Genomic DNA, 17,974 nt, shown 5'->3' on the forward strand with positions numbered 1-17,974 from the left:
CATATATTAAGTATTTTATAAGTTATGAAATAAATAACACTAAAAAACAAATGTCAAATCGTAAGTTCAATTTTGCCTTATCTTTTAAATATAAATATATATTTTTTTTAAATTATGAAGTTAGACTTTTTCCTGGATTTGTTGAGCATTCCCCATGAAATCTCCAAAATTACAAACAGAGAACCAAGAATTCTGGGTGTCTATCACTCACGTTCTAAGCACAGAATTCTCATTAAGCCTAGGTAGACAATCAATAGAGCTCTCCTTCCATCTAGTTAGAGTCTACGAAAATTTCTGTGATATATTGTAAATATTCCTCAATGGTTAAATATATTTTCCAAAAAAAATAATAAATCTCATGATGTCTGAATGTTAAGATAACAAAGCAGAACATTTCTCTCAGTTAATATCTTTAATATTTCTCATGTAGAATATACTATTTTTTCTCCACCAAAATAACAATATATTTGGAGGCAGAAACATTTATGACTTTAAAAGCACTTTTAAAATCTTAGAGCAGAACCACTACTCTAGCAATACTCGTAATAAAATTAAAATAATTTTTAAATCTCCATAAAGAATTAGGGGTACCAAGATCTGTGATGTTCCCCTAGAGATAGGACTATCCGTACACAATTCAAAAGCTTCTTTTTTGATATATTAGGCAATGGGCAAAGCTTGCATCAGAGAGGAATTTAATTTACTCCTCACTAGAGCTCCAGCAATGTCCTTAGGGGGATATGAGATCAGGCTCCTTTTCTCCATATATTCCAGAAGGTTCTACAAAAACCACTAGATACTCATTTCTGGTTCTGGAGAATTAAATGAGCCACCTCTTGGTCCAGTTTCCCAAATGGCTTATCTCAGAGGATTGATTTTCTTTGAAATATCTCATCTCATCAAGAAGAGATGCTCTTCATAGCATTTCAAGCTTCTATATTTCTGGGACATAAAAGTCTAAACTAAGAAGTCGAATCAGATCTCCAGATTGCAAAAGCAGAGAAATACATGAAGGGAAATCTGGAGTTAAAGCAAATAAAAATCTGTGAAACGTGTCTTTGTTGTTTTCCTCCAGCTCAGACCTCCCTGCCCTTGCTCGCTCTTTTTGTCTTTTTTCATGGAAACGCCAGTCCCACAGCACAGGGCTCCCAGCAGGTGTCTGCCAACGTGCCACCCTCAACTGGGAGTGACAGGAAAGCTTCACTGGCTGTGAGAGCAAGGCCTCCATTACTTCTTCCTCTTCCAGAGGCACCAGCACTGTCCTTCGAGACAGAGGCAAGTGCCGCTACGTATGATCCTTGTCTCGAATTTCTTGCAATCGTTTTTCGAGGCGATCCAATTTGGCGAGATTTTCCTGCAGCAGTTTGCTGTCTGGAACCAGCTGTAAGGCTCTCTCATAATAAGCTCTTGCAGACACATAGTTTCCCTGTTGAGAAAAAGAAAGAGAATAATTCTATTCTGAACCATCAGAACGTTCTGTTGGAGAAGGAGGAAACTAAGAAACAGACCTTCTCATCCAGTTTCATATCAATGGCCTCCTAAGGAAACCCTGTCTGCATGTGTAACTTTACCCTTATCTGTTGGTGCTTTTGGAGAATCCATTTGTTTTAAGTACCAGACCAGCTGGAGAATGTGAAGGATAAGAGTTATATCATAAGGGTAAATGGCAGAAAAACAGATTTTCAATTCTGCTAATGCAGGGTATGCAGCTATCATTTCAGAGTCTTCTCATAAGGTTAGCACTACTCTGTAATCAAATGGAGCCATGGCACTATAAGTTCCTATTGAGAGAGAGAGTGAGAGAAAGAGACAGAGGGAAAGAGAGAGAGAAAGAGAGGCGTGTGTGTGTGTTTTTGTGTAAGAAATGCTTTTGAACCTGTAAGAGTAATGATCAAAAAGTAAATAGTTTAGGAATCCACCATATCTACTTAGAGGGTAGGAGTTATTCTAATCTTCAACTTAAAACATAAAACCAACTTTTGCCTAACATAGGCTTTAATGCAAATGTAAGTTTTTATAAAATGGAAAAAACTGGTAAGAATATGGAGTCAAATTCATCCCATACTCAAGTTGTGTGACCTGCTGGATATTCTTAAAGCAGGAGGGAAGGTATGTCACTTCTGACCTGCCAAAGGCACCTGTCTCTACCCACTTTTGGCCCCAATCTGGTTTGTTCAATGCCTCCCTAACTGGCAACCACATGTGCCTGGCCCCATATGGTCCTTGGCAAGCTAGTCACAATTATTAACTTTTCCCAGCCCTTTTTCTGCTGCTAAATAACAGTTACCTTCCTTATTTGGTCTACCCTTTCTCAGATCTGTGTCCTGCCAAGTCTCAGAACTAAGATCGTTAGAGATCTCTCCATCCCCCAAAATACGAATTTGCTCTTTATTTTCTCCTTTATTCTTATGTGGATGAAACCGGTTACTGTCTAAATTTCCACCACAATTTAAAATAGTATCTCTTGGAGTGAAAGTATTATGTAGCAATAGCGACTAATATTTACTGAATGCTTAACTATCTTCCAAATTTCCATCACAATTTAAAACAGTATCTCTTGGAGTGAAAGTATTATGTAGCAATAGCGACTAATATTTACTGAATGCTTAACTATCTTCCAAGTGAGTTAATACGTGTCAAGAACTTAGATGCTGCTTGACACATAGTGAGCTCTCAGTCTGAGACTATGATTATTGTTATTATGAAATGACTATTCAGGCTCTAGGTAAACACTGCCTATTTCCTATAGTATTCACTGGTCATATTGCTGAAAAGGAGAGTAGAAACAGAACAGGGAATTGTACTTTGGGAATCCAGGCTCTGGCATGTGTACAAATGAAAATATTTCTGATTATTAACACTGATTCTGAGAAGGGGCTAAACAGAATTCTGAAGGAGTGAGAACTCAGATTTGCTATGTTAAATTATTATGGTTTTTTTCAATGCAAGCATTTATCTTCCAAGTGTCCTCTGATGTTTATTAAGCTTAGCACATCCATGCAGACAAATGAACATTTGCGGCTGTTAGAGTGCTTTCAAAATATGTTTCTATTATAGTTGATTCTGAAATTATTCTTCCAAGAGGTTTCTCTGAATTTAGGCCTTGGTATCTCCTTTTCTGATCACCAGCTTTCTCTGTCCTTTCAAACAAAATCTAATCATAGAGTTTTTTTTTCTCTCCCTCAAATTGCTCTTTTCTTGATTAAACAGGAAGCCTTATTTTTTTTTAAGTTATATCCCTTAATTCAATGTCTGCAATTCCTAGATGCTAGTTAGGGAATCTGAATTATCCAATTTCTAGAAATATGCTTTCTACTATGATAGCCACTAGTCACATGTGACTATTTAAATTAATTATGATTAATTAAGAATTCAGTTGCACAGTTGCACCAACCACATTTCAAGTGCTCAATAGCCACATGAGGGTGGCTAGCGGCTACTGCCTTGGGTAGTGCAGACATAGAACATTTCCATCATCTCTATCAGATAGTGCCATTCTAGAAAATGCATTAATGTCATAAGGCAGTATTGAAAACAGTACTTTGCGGAATGGCCCAGTTGATGCAATTCTTTGATTAGAAACAAGGTATTATAGCTTTTTTGGCCCATCCATTTCATCCTATATAAAAAACATTGTTTATTACCAAGTGGTACGAACAAGAGACAACTCCCTTCTCTTTGTGTCACCTTGCAAAGCCTTATTCCAACTCTCCCCTTACCACAGCCCTGGGTCCCTACTAAGCTGCCCGCAGGCTCAGGCAAAGAGTGAGGCCCACGAATGGGAAAACACTGCCTGAGGCACACACTACCCAGTGAGGCAAAAGACAGAAAGTTAATGATTGTTTTTGAAGGTCTCCTAATGATAATCCTGCATCTTAATGGTGCCATCAAGATGACCACAACCAAGCCATGTGCCTGCTCCATATATTTATATTGGACTGCATTACATGAATTCACTGATATTAGACCATTTTTAAACTATCAACATGGCAGTTTCATTGTTCAACCTAATACATGATGTCCACAAAGATGAAAAACAGGATGAACTAATTTTTAATCAGCGTGTTCATTACATTCTAAAATAATACACTTAATAGATCCTTCTTCAATCTCTGGACATCTTTTCAGGGGAAGTTATTCTAAATTTAAAGCAATGGGTTCACTTGTTAACTGAAAGAGTTCAATAAATGTACCATTTTCTTTGTATTTCCAGACTTTTTGGACACTCTTGAGTGTATTTATTATCCTTTTTCTAATTAGCAGTTGACCCCATTGCTTTAAATGCAGGTGCTCTCCATCCAAAAACATACGGAGTGTATTACTTGAAAATGTAACTATTTAAATATTTAAAATTTTGTTACTATTTTAAAGGTAAGTTCATTCTATGTTTCCCAACTGGATGTTGCTGGACACCCTAGAACATCACTGAGATCAGAGCTCGGGTTACTCAGCTCTGAGAAATGTCATGCTTGGATCTGCCATCTGTGTTCCTCTATTAGAACAAGGCTAATGGTCGTGGAGTAACTCATTGGCTCACCTTTTTTTTGTTGTGTTTCTGAGAGTGATCGGTTTCCACTTAATAGTAAACCCCATTAGGCCTTGTTGAAATTCTAATTACTATCTTGCCATTTATGAGGGTTAAGACTGATAAAAGCCTCCAAGTAAGTTAGTGACCCTTTAAAAACATATCAGACCATGGCATTTCTCTGCTCAAAGTCCTCCAAGGACCCCAACTCATTCAGCATAAAAGCCAAAGACCTTACAATCCCCTTCAAGGCCCTGCATGCTCTGGCCCTGTGACCTCTCTGACCCCAGCTTCTACTATTTCCTCTCAACTGCTTCCTTCCTATTCTTCAAAGATAGCAGGCACACTCGTACCTCAGGATCTTTGCACATGCTCTTTCCCTATTTTGCCATATGGCTCGTTCCCTTCAGGTCTCTGCTCAAACACCACTTTTTAACTAAGACTTTCCTTAACCACCTTAATTTAAAATTTGTGCCCTAATCTCCTGGTACTCTCTCTTTCTTTTCTTTTTTCCCCATAGCACTTATCACCATCTGATATATTTTATGTGTGTATACATGCATGTGTATGTTTATTTATGGATTGCCTGTCTCCTCCTACTGGAATGTTAATTAGCACAGAAATATTTGTCTCATTTATTCATTTCTGTATTCCCAGTGCTTAGAAGAGTACCTGGCACACAGGATGCTCTCTACAAATGCTTGTCAAATGAATGGATGAATGAATGAATGACCATGAATCTTTGAATCTATTAGCTGTAGACAATAATCCCCCCAAGGGTCATTTTCAACGATCTACCCAGAGGAAGCTTTTTCTTTTGGGAAAAACAAACAAACGAACAAACACAAACAACCAACTTTGTTTTTCAGTAAAAGATTAGGGAGTAAAAGATATATTAGGAAAAAGAAATAGTGAATTAATATTTAAAGTAACACTTTATCTTGATAGTGAGTTAAGCTGCAGGAGGATAAGCTAGACCAAACTCCAATAAGTTCACATAAGCAGATTTCATCTGCTCTATCATGATACTTCACTTAAGTACACATGATTTTTTTATGATAAATAAAATCATGGAATCTAACTTATAAAGATTTATTTAAAAGGGGCCGGCCCGGTGGCACAGCAGTTAAGTTCGCATCTTCCGCTTTGGCAGCCCGGGGTTTGCCAGTTCGGATCCCGGGTGCGGACATGGCACCATTTGGCACACCATACTGTGGTAGGTGTCCCACGTATAAAGTAGAGGAAGATGGGCACGGATGTTAGCTCAGGGCCAGTCTTCCTCAGCAAAAAGAGGAGGATTAGCAGCAGTTAGCTCAGGGCTAATCTTCCTCAAAAAAAAAAAAAAAAAGGCTTCATGACATTCAATATGTAGATAATACAAGAACATAAATTGTGCTCATTTCACTTTGAAACACCTATGTGTTCCGTATTCAAATAATTCAAAGAGGAAATTCACTATAGTTTCTCAATCTTATAAGAGAGAAGAAAGACAGAGAGAGAAAACACAACGGGAAATCCCAGTTCACAGGGAAGTGGATTATCTTCCTACCTTGATGTGTTGGATTCCACCCATGTTCATCCAGGCCTGCGCTTGATCTGGATTTAGTTCCACAGCTGCTTTATAGCTCTAAATATACAAGAAATATCTTCAGGTTGTGAAATGAGAACCCACCTTTAACGCTAGAGGATTGTGGAAACCGCTTTCTTTATATGTGAAAATTTAAATGGTTAATAAAATGAACAGCCACTTCTGGTTCACAGGTGTCCCGTTTACTTCCATTATGTTTCAAAGGCTCTGATTCTAAAGCGGAGGAAAGTAAAATGTGTAATTTCCCTGCAGAGCCAACCTCTGGACTTAAAGAGACTGAAGACGCCCGCAGGGAATCCAGGAGATTTCTATTATAGTGCATCATTTCCTGCTGGCTTTGACCTGCATGAAAATGGTGCTTTTCGGCCCTTTTCACCATAAATGGAGTTTGTAAGAAAATTTTTTCATAATCCCAGAATCTTAGAGTAGTTCCCTAAAGAGCTTAACCCTTGGGCAGTAACCCCTCTCACAACATCTACTCTGGTTATTCAGCCTGTGCTTGAGCTCTCACAGTGGCAGGATGATCCTGACTTCTTCAAGGACATCTATTTCCCTAGGGAATGGTTTTAATCATTAGAAAACCTTTCTTTTTCTTCTGCCATGTAAAAGGTCTTCAAATGTTTGAAGAGAGTTATTGATCCTTCAAACACTTTTATTTGTCTGAATAACATGTATCTCATTAAATGCAATATCCGTGAGGATTTTTTTTTTAAGATTTTATTTTTCCTTTTTCTCCCCGAAGGCCCCCCAGTACCTAGTTGTATATTTTTAGTTGTGGGTCCTTCTAGTTGTGGCATGTGGGACACTGCCTCAGCATGGCCTGATGAGCAATGCCACGTCCACACCCAGGATCTGAACCAGTGAAACCCTGGGCTGCCGAAGCGGAGCACTGAACTTAACCACTTGGCCACCCCCCTCATGAGGTATATTTTTAATATTTTGCCTGTTGTTTTGCATCAAAGGAATGCTCACCACTGAGTCTTGATTTTAAGAGTGATCACCTTAGACAGAACTAAAGGCTAAGAGTGTCACCTTCAGTTACACAAAGCTAAGTATCTGTGTGTATAATTTAATGCTCCTTGCAATTTTCATTAGCAAGAATCCACCCGAACGAATCCATAAATTAACTAGAATCTGTCCATCCCTTCTCTACTTCAGTTTTAGGAGAAAAAAGCAAATGTTAAGAAACTGTACTCTTGCAGCTGGTCCCGTGGCTGAGTGGTTAAGTTCGAGAGCTCCACTTTGGTGGCCCAGGGTTTCGCTGGTTCAGATCCCGGGCACAGACACGGCACCGCTCATCAGGCCACACTGAGGCAGCGTCCCACATGCCACAACCACAAGGACCTACAACTAGGATATAAAACTGTGTATTGGGAGGGCTTTGGGGAGAAGGAGGGAAAAAAAAGAAGATTGGCAACAGATGTTAGCTCAGGGCCAATCTTTAAAAAAAAAACAACTGTCCTCTTAAAAGCTCCTAAAATAAACTTGAAGGATGTGTCCCTTGGATTAATGTTTATCAGCAGAGATGGGATGCAGTATAGAAATCAAGAGCCTGGATTCAAACCCTGGCTCCATCTCTTCCCCTCTACGTGACCTTGAGCAAGTTACATAACCTCTGAGCCTCAGTTTATCCAACTGTAAAGTGGAGACAATGACCAGGCCTTTCTTATATGATTACTATGAAGATTAAATTACTTAATACATGTGAATCATACATAAAAATGCTAACACATTTTTTGCTTCTATTATTAGCCAATGGCTCTACTCCTACCCTTCATAAATCTAGCAACTCTGCAATGATTATTTGATCCATTGGCCAAGCAACTAGAGAATACTTTTGTTTTCAATACAATATATATTATTATATTACATATAATATATAATGTATATTCAATACAATATATATTATTATATTACATATAATATATAATATATATTCAATACAATATTATATATATTCAATATAATATATATGTAATATATTAATATATATTGCATATTATATACAGTATATAGAGATATAGAAACCACATAAATATTCGTAATTAAATAATTAATCATTCCAACTGTCATGCTAGTTATAAATAACCTAAGAATGATGGTATTGAAAATGTTCACAAGGCAGAGAAAAATGCACAATTTCTGCCTCAAATACGCCACTGTTTCTGTTTTAAGGGTTCATATTCAAATTAGTTTTTCCAAATATCCTTACATGTATTTTCCAACAATTTTTTAAAAACCACTCACTGTTTAGTTTCAAAAACAATTATATCACTTGAAAATTTACTTTTCCCATGATAGATTTAATGTAATTTTATACCTTCATTAATTCCAACTTGTGCCTTTACTGGATACAAGGAAAACGTATGGTATTTCTGTAACATTCTATTTATGTTTATAAATGTCTTTTTGATTCAAACTGTGTATCGATTGTATTCCAAAGCTGTAGATACTGAACATCCATAAGATGCAACATGCTTTGTTTTAGAACACAGAAGGAAGCAGTCCCTTTCCACATGGAAAAGTCCACTCTAACTGGGGAGCTAACCTGCATGCATGCACATGCACAGAGGCGTGGGAGACAGAAAGAGAAGGAGGAGAGAGAAAGAGACCTAACAATACAACGTGATAAGAAATTTTCAATATTGAGGTAAACAGGGTAGCTCTTCTGGTTTAAACCTGATTCAGCCTGAACTAAAGAAGCCTGACTTACGGCCTGTCAAACACCCTGTACACCTGCTTGAACCATTCAGGTAAGGATGCATCAAACATCATCTCACAGCAGAAGAATGCACTCTGAAGATAAGGATGCTTACTTCCTTCCCTCCAGTATGGTATGGACGCCAGTATGGGTAACGCCAGTATCGGTACTTCCTGGAAGATAAGTTTTCCTGTCCCGGACATCAGGTCATGTCGACCTGCTAATCTGTAACTGAGTATCTATTTGAAACTTTGATGAATATATATCCTGGGTATGTTTGATGTATGTTCTTTGTTCTAAAAAGCTATAAAACTGTATTGGAAATCATGCTTCTCCAGAATGCTTTCCTCCTTGGTGGAGACTGCCTTCCCAGGCTAGTCCTCAGCTCGGCTCAAGTAAATCTCACCTTCTCTCTCTTATTTATAAATGGTTATTGGTTATTTGCATTGACAAATGTAACATATGACACTTTCTAATGCCTGGTAGAAACAGTAAGTGTTTTAAGGGTTCGGAGGAAACAAGGTCAAGGGGAGAAAAAATGGTCCAGGGGCTTCCTGAGGGAGGAGGACACAGGCTGTGTGTTTGTGGATGGGGGACTCTGCAGGGGGTCAAGAGGCATGGTGGGAAGGATATTACAACAAGGACATGTGGGAATGCCCAGAGGCATTCAGGCACTAGTCCAGCTGGAATAAAGGATTATTGAGGGCAAACAGAGAGAAAAAGAGCGAGAGCGAGAGCAAGAGAGAGAGAGAGAGAGAGAGAGAGAAGCTGGTTTGAGGGCAAGGTGTGGAATGCTTCAAAGATTAAGATAAAGATGATAATTTAGGGGGTTGGCCCCAAGGCAGAGTGGTTAAGTGTGTGTGCTCCGCTTCAGCAGCCCAGGGGTTCACCAGTTCCAATCCTGGGCGCAGACCTGGTGCCACTCAACAGGCCATGCTGAGGTGGTGTCCCACATGCCAGAACTAGAAGGATCCACAACTAAAAATACACAACTATGTACTGGGGGGGCTTTGGGGAGAAAAAGGAAAAATAAAATCTTTTTTTTTAAAAAAAGATGATAATTCAAAAAATAATGCAGAGGTATTGCAGGACTCTGAACAGTCAAAAACAGAGGCTCAATTATAAAGAATAAACTTATAACATTACATCAATTAATGAGAAAATTCACTCCACAAACATGCCAATGATCTTAGGTTTTACTGTGCAATATATGCTTCATTAAAGATTGAGGGAATATTAATTTCAATCCATGAATTTAATAATATAATTTTATTAAGTGTTTATACCTCAAAAGCTTTGTCAAGAAGGTTCTGCTCTCTTAGTTGGTTTCCTTTTGTAAAAAAAAGTTCAGATATAACTTTTGGGTCCTTTGGTTTCAGCCGCAGAGCCTTGTCTATAGCATCAAGAGCCTGCACAAATGGGAAATTGAGATAGAAAAAACTACGTTAGATAAAGAAAAACTAACCTAAATGGTGACATTCACACTTTTTGTTCTTACGTATTAGCTAGCTTGGTGACTGACAATCAAAACACATTCTTCATTCTCTCTGAGGTTCTCAGTGAGAAATAATGCAGCCCTGACAAAATAATTTCCCTATACCGCCAGTTTCCCATTTATATTGGTGACACTGAAATGTCCTAATCACTTCACAGGGAGGTCGTGTGATATAGCTGAAAGAAAATAAGATGTGGGGTTGGATGTCTTGCCCTGCCCAAGTGTCCATCTGGACCACTCCAACAGCCTCCTCTTAGCTCCCTGGTGCCCACTCTGCTCCCATCACCCACTGCCCCACCGCCTGCCGCCAGAGATCCCTTCAAAGCATAAACCTCACAACATCGCTCTTCTTAAAACTCCAAAGCTTCCTCCAAGATACGGAACAAAACCAGGATAAGGACCGGACCGCAAGCCCTGAGGTCTAGTGCTCAGCAACCTCTGTAACCGCCATCTCACACTGCTCCCTGCTCCCTCATGCCCATCCCTCAGACAGGCCAATTTGCTGTTGCCACAGGGCCTTTGTGTGTGACTTTTCTTGTCTGAAATGCTCTTCACTGTCCTCTTATGCATAATAACTCCTATTCATTACTCAGCTCTCACCTCACATCACTCTACAGGGAACCTAACCCCCGAGACCACTCAGGTCCCATGATTATATGCTCGTTAGAGACCATGCCACTCTTTAGGACAGCACTGAGCATGGCTATAATTCTACATTAGTCTTGTGACTACTTGTTTAGCCTCTGTCTCCTCTTCAAAGGTAAAGTCCATGAGGACAAGGGCAATGATTTTTTATTTTTTTCACATCCCTTTAATCCTGGTGCCTACCACAGCATCTGGCAGATAGCAGGCATTCAGTAAATATTTTGTTGAGTCAGTTCATGAATTTACTGGTTAGATGACTTTTAAAATGGAAATAAACAGTAAGAGTTGCAACACAGGGTCACTGACTTGCCTTACCAGGTTGTTTTAAGGATTTTATAAAAAGTATATTTGAAAGAACATGGAAAATGATAAAGCATACAAATGTTAGTCTTTATACCACATAAAATCTTCAGAGCAAAGATGAGCCAAGAAAATACTATTTCAAGGGGACATCTTAGGAGTTCAAGGGATATCTGTGAAAGCGTCTGTAAGATAGGACATGCCAACTGATGACATCAAGACTGCTCAGTCTTGTAAATGTGCTGACTGGAGAGGCATCTGGGCTCCCCTCATTTTCTACCCGTGAATGCAAACAACTCCCAACAGTGTCCCCTCTACCTTGTCGTGGAGCTCCTGCTTGCTGTAAATTGCTGACAGCAGGCGATAGCATTCAAGGCAGCCAGCCTCCTCAGACACAATGTGGATGGTCATCTTTTCAGCTTCTTTGGTCTGACCCATCACGGCCAAAACCTGAGCCTGCAAAAGCACACTGACCTTGGCTTAGAAGATGCTTCGTTATTAGCTTATCAACTAAAGCATCCCTGAATGGAGGCCTTCCAGAAACATGCCTGACAAAAGTGTTCAGCCTCTATTTGTGACTCACAGAGAGGGCTGAATTAGCACAGTTTACAGACTTGAATTTTCGCTTGTTTGTTTCTTTATTGAGGTATGTGCACGCATTTATGTGTGAATGGTGGGAATATCAAAGATGGTCAGTGAAATGACTTGTGTCTTTTAAAAAAAAGTTGACCAAATATGGCAAAAGAGAAATTATTTCCTACAGTTTTGACAGAATACGGTGTTTATAACAACATAACGTATTTGATTTACTGCGAATCTAAGAAAAAGGAAGAGTGATGATCTAAAAATTGAAATAAAACATATTGTTGATATGAATTTTCCTTAAGTGGAACACCATACTGTGGTTATGTTAGAAAATGTCCTTGTTCTTAGGAACTATATGCCAAAATATTTAGAAATAAAGAGAATTACCTCTATCTCTCAGAGGGCTCAGGAAAAAAATAACATGCATTAATAACATGTATATGCACACATACACACTCAAATATGCACATACACACATACTTGGGAGGGTGATAAACACATGCATCAAAATGTTAAAAATTGATTAATCTGGGTGAAAGGGTATATAGAAGTTATTTAATATACCTGCCAATTTTTGTAAGTTGGAAATTATTTCAAAACAAAAACTTCAAAGTATTTTTAGCATCTACATCTTTGGTGAATGGCTCTCACACTGGTTATACGAATATTCATAAAATGGATATATTACAGCGTTCGAGTTCCAGTTTTGAGGCTCACTGACTACAGCTCCCGACTTTGCACACTGTGCAGAGGTGCATTGCCTCATTTTCTTTCGTCCCTCCACTCACCAGTGCCAGGCGGAGCTCCCTTTGAGAAGGCTGAAGGGCTGCAGCTTCCCGGTAAATCTGCAGAGCCTCTTCGTACCGGCCAGTGTTGTAATACAGGGCTCCCAAAGGTGATAGGATCTCAGCTTTGCGTGCCACCTGCAGGGCACTGAGTTTTAAGAAAGGGGAGGTCACAATTTTCTTCTAAGAGGTACATTTCCAAAGGTCGAAATTTAGATTTAGGGATGACTATCCATGGTTTGGAACTCTGCTCCAACATGGTCTTTTTTTTTTTTTTTAAAGATTTTATTTTTTCCTTTTTCTCCCCAAAGCTCCCCCCGGTACATAGTTGTACATTCTTCGTTGTGGGTCCTTCTAGTTGTGGCATGTGGGACGCCGCCTCAGCATGGTTTGATGAGCAGTGCCATGTCCACGCCCAGGATTCGAACCAATGAAACACTGGGCCGCCTGCAGCGGAATGCGGGAACTTAACCACTTGGCCATGGGGCCGGCCCCCATTGTTTTTGTTTTTATACCAAGAAGAATGCTGAAAACAAAAAGATCATGGTGCCACCCTCTGACTATAAGAATGTCTCTTGTGGCCCACCTCTATGGAAACTGAGCCCCAAGGATCTTTTCCATTAACGGCAATAGACTTGTCCTGACGGATGTACAGTCTTTCATTTATATCCATTTTGAAATTGCTGTCTGTGGTTTGGGTTGCAGTCCATAGCTTCAGAAAACAATGGACTAACTAAAGTGGGAATTAAATTCCAGCCTTGGTTTAGCACCACGTTCTAACCAGCAGGCAAAAAAATCATTAACTGGCATACCAATTATAGTGCTACATTATTCTCTTTGTTTTGTATTTTTCTCCCCAAAGCCCCAGTACATAGCTGTGTATCCTAGTTGTAGGTCATTCTAGCTCCCCTATGTGGGATGCCACCATGGCATGGCTTGATGAGTGGTGTGTAGGTCCACACCCAGGATCCAAACTGGCAAACCCTGGGCTGCCGAAGTGGAGTGTGCAAACTTAACCACTCGGCCACGGGGCCGGCCCCTGTTTTCTTTGGAGATGAGAATCTATTGTCTGCCTTGGCAAAATCTGCTAGTAGTCTGAGAACATGTCTATTCCCATAAACTAAAAACGTGATGGGACACTGCAGAGGTCTTTGGAGGGGTTAAAGTGAAGGAAAGGAACTTTACCGTTTGTACCATTCTTCAGCCACGCTGTTGTCCCCTAACGACCTGTAGAGCCTCCCCAGGTTCACCATGGCCACGTGATGACTTGGGCTAAGTCTGATGGCCTGTTGGTAATGGGCCACTGCCTTCTCTGGAGAGCCTGCAACCAGTAGTGGGTTGGTAAGAGCAGAACATGCCTTAATCATAAAATACATGACCTCTTTAATTTCTCTTCTGATGTACATCATTCACCTTATGGCACCATACCATCAATTATTCAGTTTATAAATTAGCTTGCATTTTGGGTTCTTCTCCTTACCACTGCCTAACTTGGGACCATTCCACTATTCATTCCTACTTCCAAGGAAAGTAATAATAAAAATGCAATAAGAACTAAGACCTATTTCTTTTATTATGTATATTCTTTTAGTCAAATGTTTTCTGGCCATTGCCCTAGCTAATATGACATTTTGAGATTATCAGTGATTGTTATCTATACAAGATATTGTTGCTTCTCATTATAAAAAAAAATAGAATAGGCTGTTATAGAAAGGAAACTATCCTGAAGCAATTCTAAGGGTTTGTCTCCATTACTACCCTGCAACATAGTAACTGAGGCCTGCTTTAAACAAGCATGTATCAGCTATGCCTTGAAAAATCTCTTCTTAAATCATACATTTGTATTTAAATGGTATTTGTTTAATGAGACTTTAAAAAATAATAATAATGCCACCTGGCATTTGACCAACGCACTATGAGCTTTAAAACACTTTCATTAAACGACCTCACATGTTTTGATACCATTTAGCTGCTCTGTCATAGCAGTTAGCTATCTCTTGGGATTTAAGAGATATTAAAAAATAAACAAAATTACCACTTTACGGATACAGAAACTAAAGTGTAACAACGTTAAGAAACTTGACAAAGATCACAGGGCAAGTGACGGTAAAGGGCAGAACTAGAATCAAGTCTCTAGTCTGATAAGGTTCCCCAAAGAAGTTTCCTAGTGAAATTCTATCTAAGAGACTGAACTGAAGAACGGTCCGAAGTTCTAAATGGAATGGAATGTTCATCACCTGCACAGACATCTTCTCAAGAAGCGCACCTTCTCTGAATGCAAGTTTGACTAGGAGGTGCCAAAAGAGACTATGTATGTACAGGTCTAAGTATAGGTCTCGTGGGATAGGGAGAATTTTCAAAGTATAAAAAGAAATACAGAGAGACTAGTAAGAAGATATATAGTGTGGTCAGTGAGATTTTGGGGTTGTAGGGGTTGGGGTAGGATTGTGTTGGAGTAGAGGAAAGAGGGTTAAACCAGGCCAACAGGAGGTTACTTCTGGTTTTTATATCTTATGATACCTAATTTATTATTATGTTGCTAATGAACCAGCAGATGGCACTATAAAACAATTTTACATGCAAAAATAAGGTGTATCAGAATATAAACTTACATTCTATAAAACAGAGGAGCTTCAACTATCATAGCAAATAAAACCCTTTCCAGCATTTGATATTGGCAAAATAATTAAAATTGAATTTTACTGCATGGCAGGTAGTCTAATAGTCATTGAGAACAAAGTGGTACTTTTGCATTAAATTCAAATTTCTTTCATTCTTTATAAGTATTCATAACATGCCAACAGTAAACGGGGCACAAATCACAAAAAGACAAACAGAATCCATGCCCAGTAAACTTTTGCGTTAAATAAGGAGTAAGTGCATTTTATATAGCACCTGTCATCTAAGAGTACTTCATCAATGATAATAATACAGTTTCTGTAATGTATAGTAAGTAAGGGACCATGAAACAATCCTAGAGGCTTTTTCATCAGTTGAAGAAAATTATTTACCTCTTGCCAGTAACTAGAATCAGAGGCAGGTTGTGCGCATCATTGTAGAGGGACATTTCATCATCACAGATTTACAAACTTGTGTAAGTGATACTCAAAGAAGACGGCTACTCATTAAATCATTAAGACTACTTCCTGCCACCTGGGGAGTTTTCATTAGAGATATGATTATAAGCACTGGGCAGATTTTACTGAACAGAGCTTGAAGATTTAAAGAAATGACAACCCCAAGGTACAATGTGACTGTCAACGGTGTGAGCTTCTTGCCCAGACCAGTGAATTTTACTTCTGAGGCATCCTTCGGGTTGTTGCTAATTTTGCTGGAGAGACAGTATTATCTAATCTCAACAGAACAGCTTCTCTTTAATTTTGCTTACCAGTATCAACTAAGAAAACCCCATAGTTGTTGTGTAAATCTGAGCTGTCTGGACAGTTCTTTATTCCAGCCTGGTATATGTCCTCAGCTTCCTTAAATCTCTCCTTTAAAAAGAGAACAAAGAAAAATGAAGGAGAAAGTCAAACAAAAAATCAACAATACACTGAATAATAGAAGTGGGAAAAGCAGAAAATAATTTCCTGAGCATCTACTATGCAACAGGTACTGAGATCCAACACTAGGTCCTCTGTCGGAAGGAAAGTCAGTGCTAACTGCACACAGACCTACGATTCATATCTGTGTTTAGCTCCTTTTGGGCAAACAAGCTGATGTTTACTAAGAAGGGACATTAAAACGATTTGCCCTACCGTTGGAAAAAGCCTCAAAATGGTTGTTTGAATGGGATGGCCTCCACCCCAGTAACTCTCTGGATGAAAATGGGTGATACACTGATAGAAGAATATTTTCAGAGGTGGCCTCTGACTGGGAGGCAGGGATGCCCGGGGTGTCTGTCTTACAGGGGTATCTGCATAGCTAGCACTCTTCTGGCTACACTGTATGGTCTATTTGGGGAGGTTTTTACGGGAAGTTGGGGGGAGGCTGATGCATATAATGGGAAGGCTTTGCCTTATCCTTTCTTCACTGGAAATATTTCTACAACTCACCAAACTACTACTTCCCTTATCCAACCTATGTTTCCCATCTCTGAGCTGTTCCCCCCAACAGGAATATACGTCTCCTCAAAGGCACACCTCCAACCCCTATCCTGTGGCAAAGCCCAGACCAACTGCCACATTGCCAACGGATCATTTTTCTAATTCCACTGAACATCTTCTACTCCAAAGATTCACTTTAACACACTTTCATAATTCTGAATTAGCTTTTAGGTACATTTTTCACAACCATCTGAGATTGCCATGTGACATTTTCTTCTACAAGATAGAAGGTAACATGTAATTCATGAATCAAAGCTACCTGGATTCTAACAATTGCTCCCAACTAAACGATGGCATAGTTTCCCGGTACGGCTGCGAAGGTCAGGTCAAAGGAAATGATTTGGCATAAAGCACATAGCAATATTTCTTTTCATGCGCTCTAAACACAGACATTTTCCCTAATTTCATCGCAGGTTACTACCACTAAGCATTCAACCAGACGCATGAAGAGGGAAGTGCAACACCAGTTTTCTCGGACATGACACCTTAAGCTTGTGAATAAAAACGCACTGAGTGCTGAGGAACAAGTCAAGAAGCTGGAACCCGATTCAACTCAGAAAGTTAAAGACACTTTACCAATGCCAATGGTAAAGACACATTTACCCATGGTAGAATGACCAATGCCCCCTCTCTGAATGCACACACTTAAGTACCACTTAGGAAACAAAGTGTGGTTTGAATTTGGCAAATCTCTTTATTTGAACTACAAATTCACGGTCCAGCAAAAATGGAGATCCATGTTCCTAAAAAATCTGTTTTCTAATTGCCACACTCAACAAATTGTCAAATTCAGAAAAGCTGAAGATGAACGAAAGTCACAAAATAATCTTTTCATCTATTGAAGAGAAGAATTTGATGAAGATATCATCCATTGAAGGACTGACAGATCTGTGTGTGTCTGTGTGTGTGTTAAATGGAGACAAGCAGAACACAAATTATATAAGATCAATCAAATTCAAAGCTACGGAGTACCATTGGATATTTACTCATTTATCCATTCATTCAGCACACATTTACTGCAATGGCTACGACAATATGGCACAGTGATCATGAATCAGGCTGCCAGTGCTTGACTACATGGATTGGAATCCCAGCTCCAGCACTTACCCTCTGTGTGACCTTACTTCCTCTCTACGTGACCACTAGTAAAATAAGAATAACAATAGTACTTATGTCATAGGGCTATTGTGAGGATTAAAGGGATTAAGACGTGTGAAGCCCTTAGAACAATGTTTAGCACACAGCCC

At 39.2% G+C, this 17,974-nt stretch overlaps 1 protein-coding gene across 3 annotated transcripts in view; it reads right to left on the minus strand.

Moving 5' to 3' along the window:
* Positions 1-393: 393 nt before the first annotated feature.
* TMTC1 (transmembrane O-mannosyltransferase targeting cadherins 1) overlaps positions 394-17,974 on the minus strand; it is a 255,029-nt gene continuing 237,448 nt past the window's right edge. For all 3 annotated transcript variants that reach the window (XM_044775283.2, XM_044775282.2, XM_014843846.3), the window contains 7 exons: positions 16,013-16,115; positions 13,810-13,945; positions 12,628-12,772; positions 11,573-11,710; positions 10,101-10,223; positions 6,075-6,152; positions 394-1,426 (listed from right to left, as the gene is read on the minus strand). In XM_044775283.2, the coding sequence (XP_044631218.2) occupies positions 1,286-1,426; positions 6,075-6,152; positions 10,101-10,223; positions 11,573-11,710; positions 12,628-12,772; positions 13,810-13,945; positions 16,013-16,115 (864 nt within the window). In that variant the 3' untranslated portion in view covers positions 394-1,285. The remainder of the gene's footprint in view (positions 1,427-6,074; positions 6,153-10,100; positions 10,224-11,572; positions 11,711-12,627; positions 12,773-13,809; positions 13,946-16,012; positions 16,116-17,974) is intronic.

The sequence above is a fragment of the Equus asinus genome, chromosome 22, assembly GCF_041296235.1.
Source record: "Equus asinus isolate D_3611 breed Donkey chromosome 22, EquAss-T2T_v2, whole genome shotgun sequence".
NCBI lineage: Eukaryota > Metazoa > Chordata > Mammalia > Perissodactyla > Equidae > Equus > Equus asinus.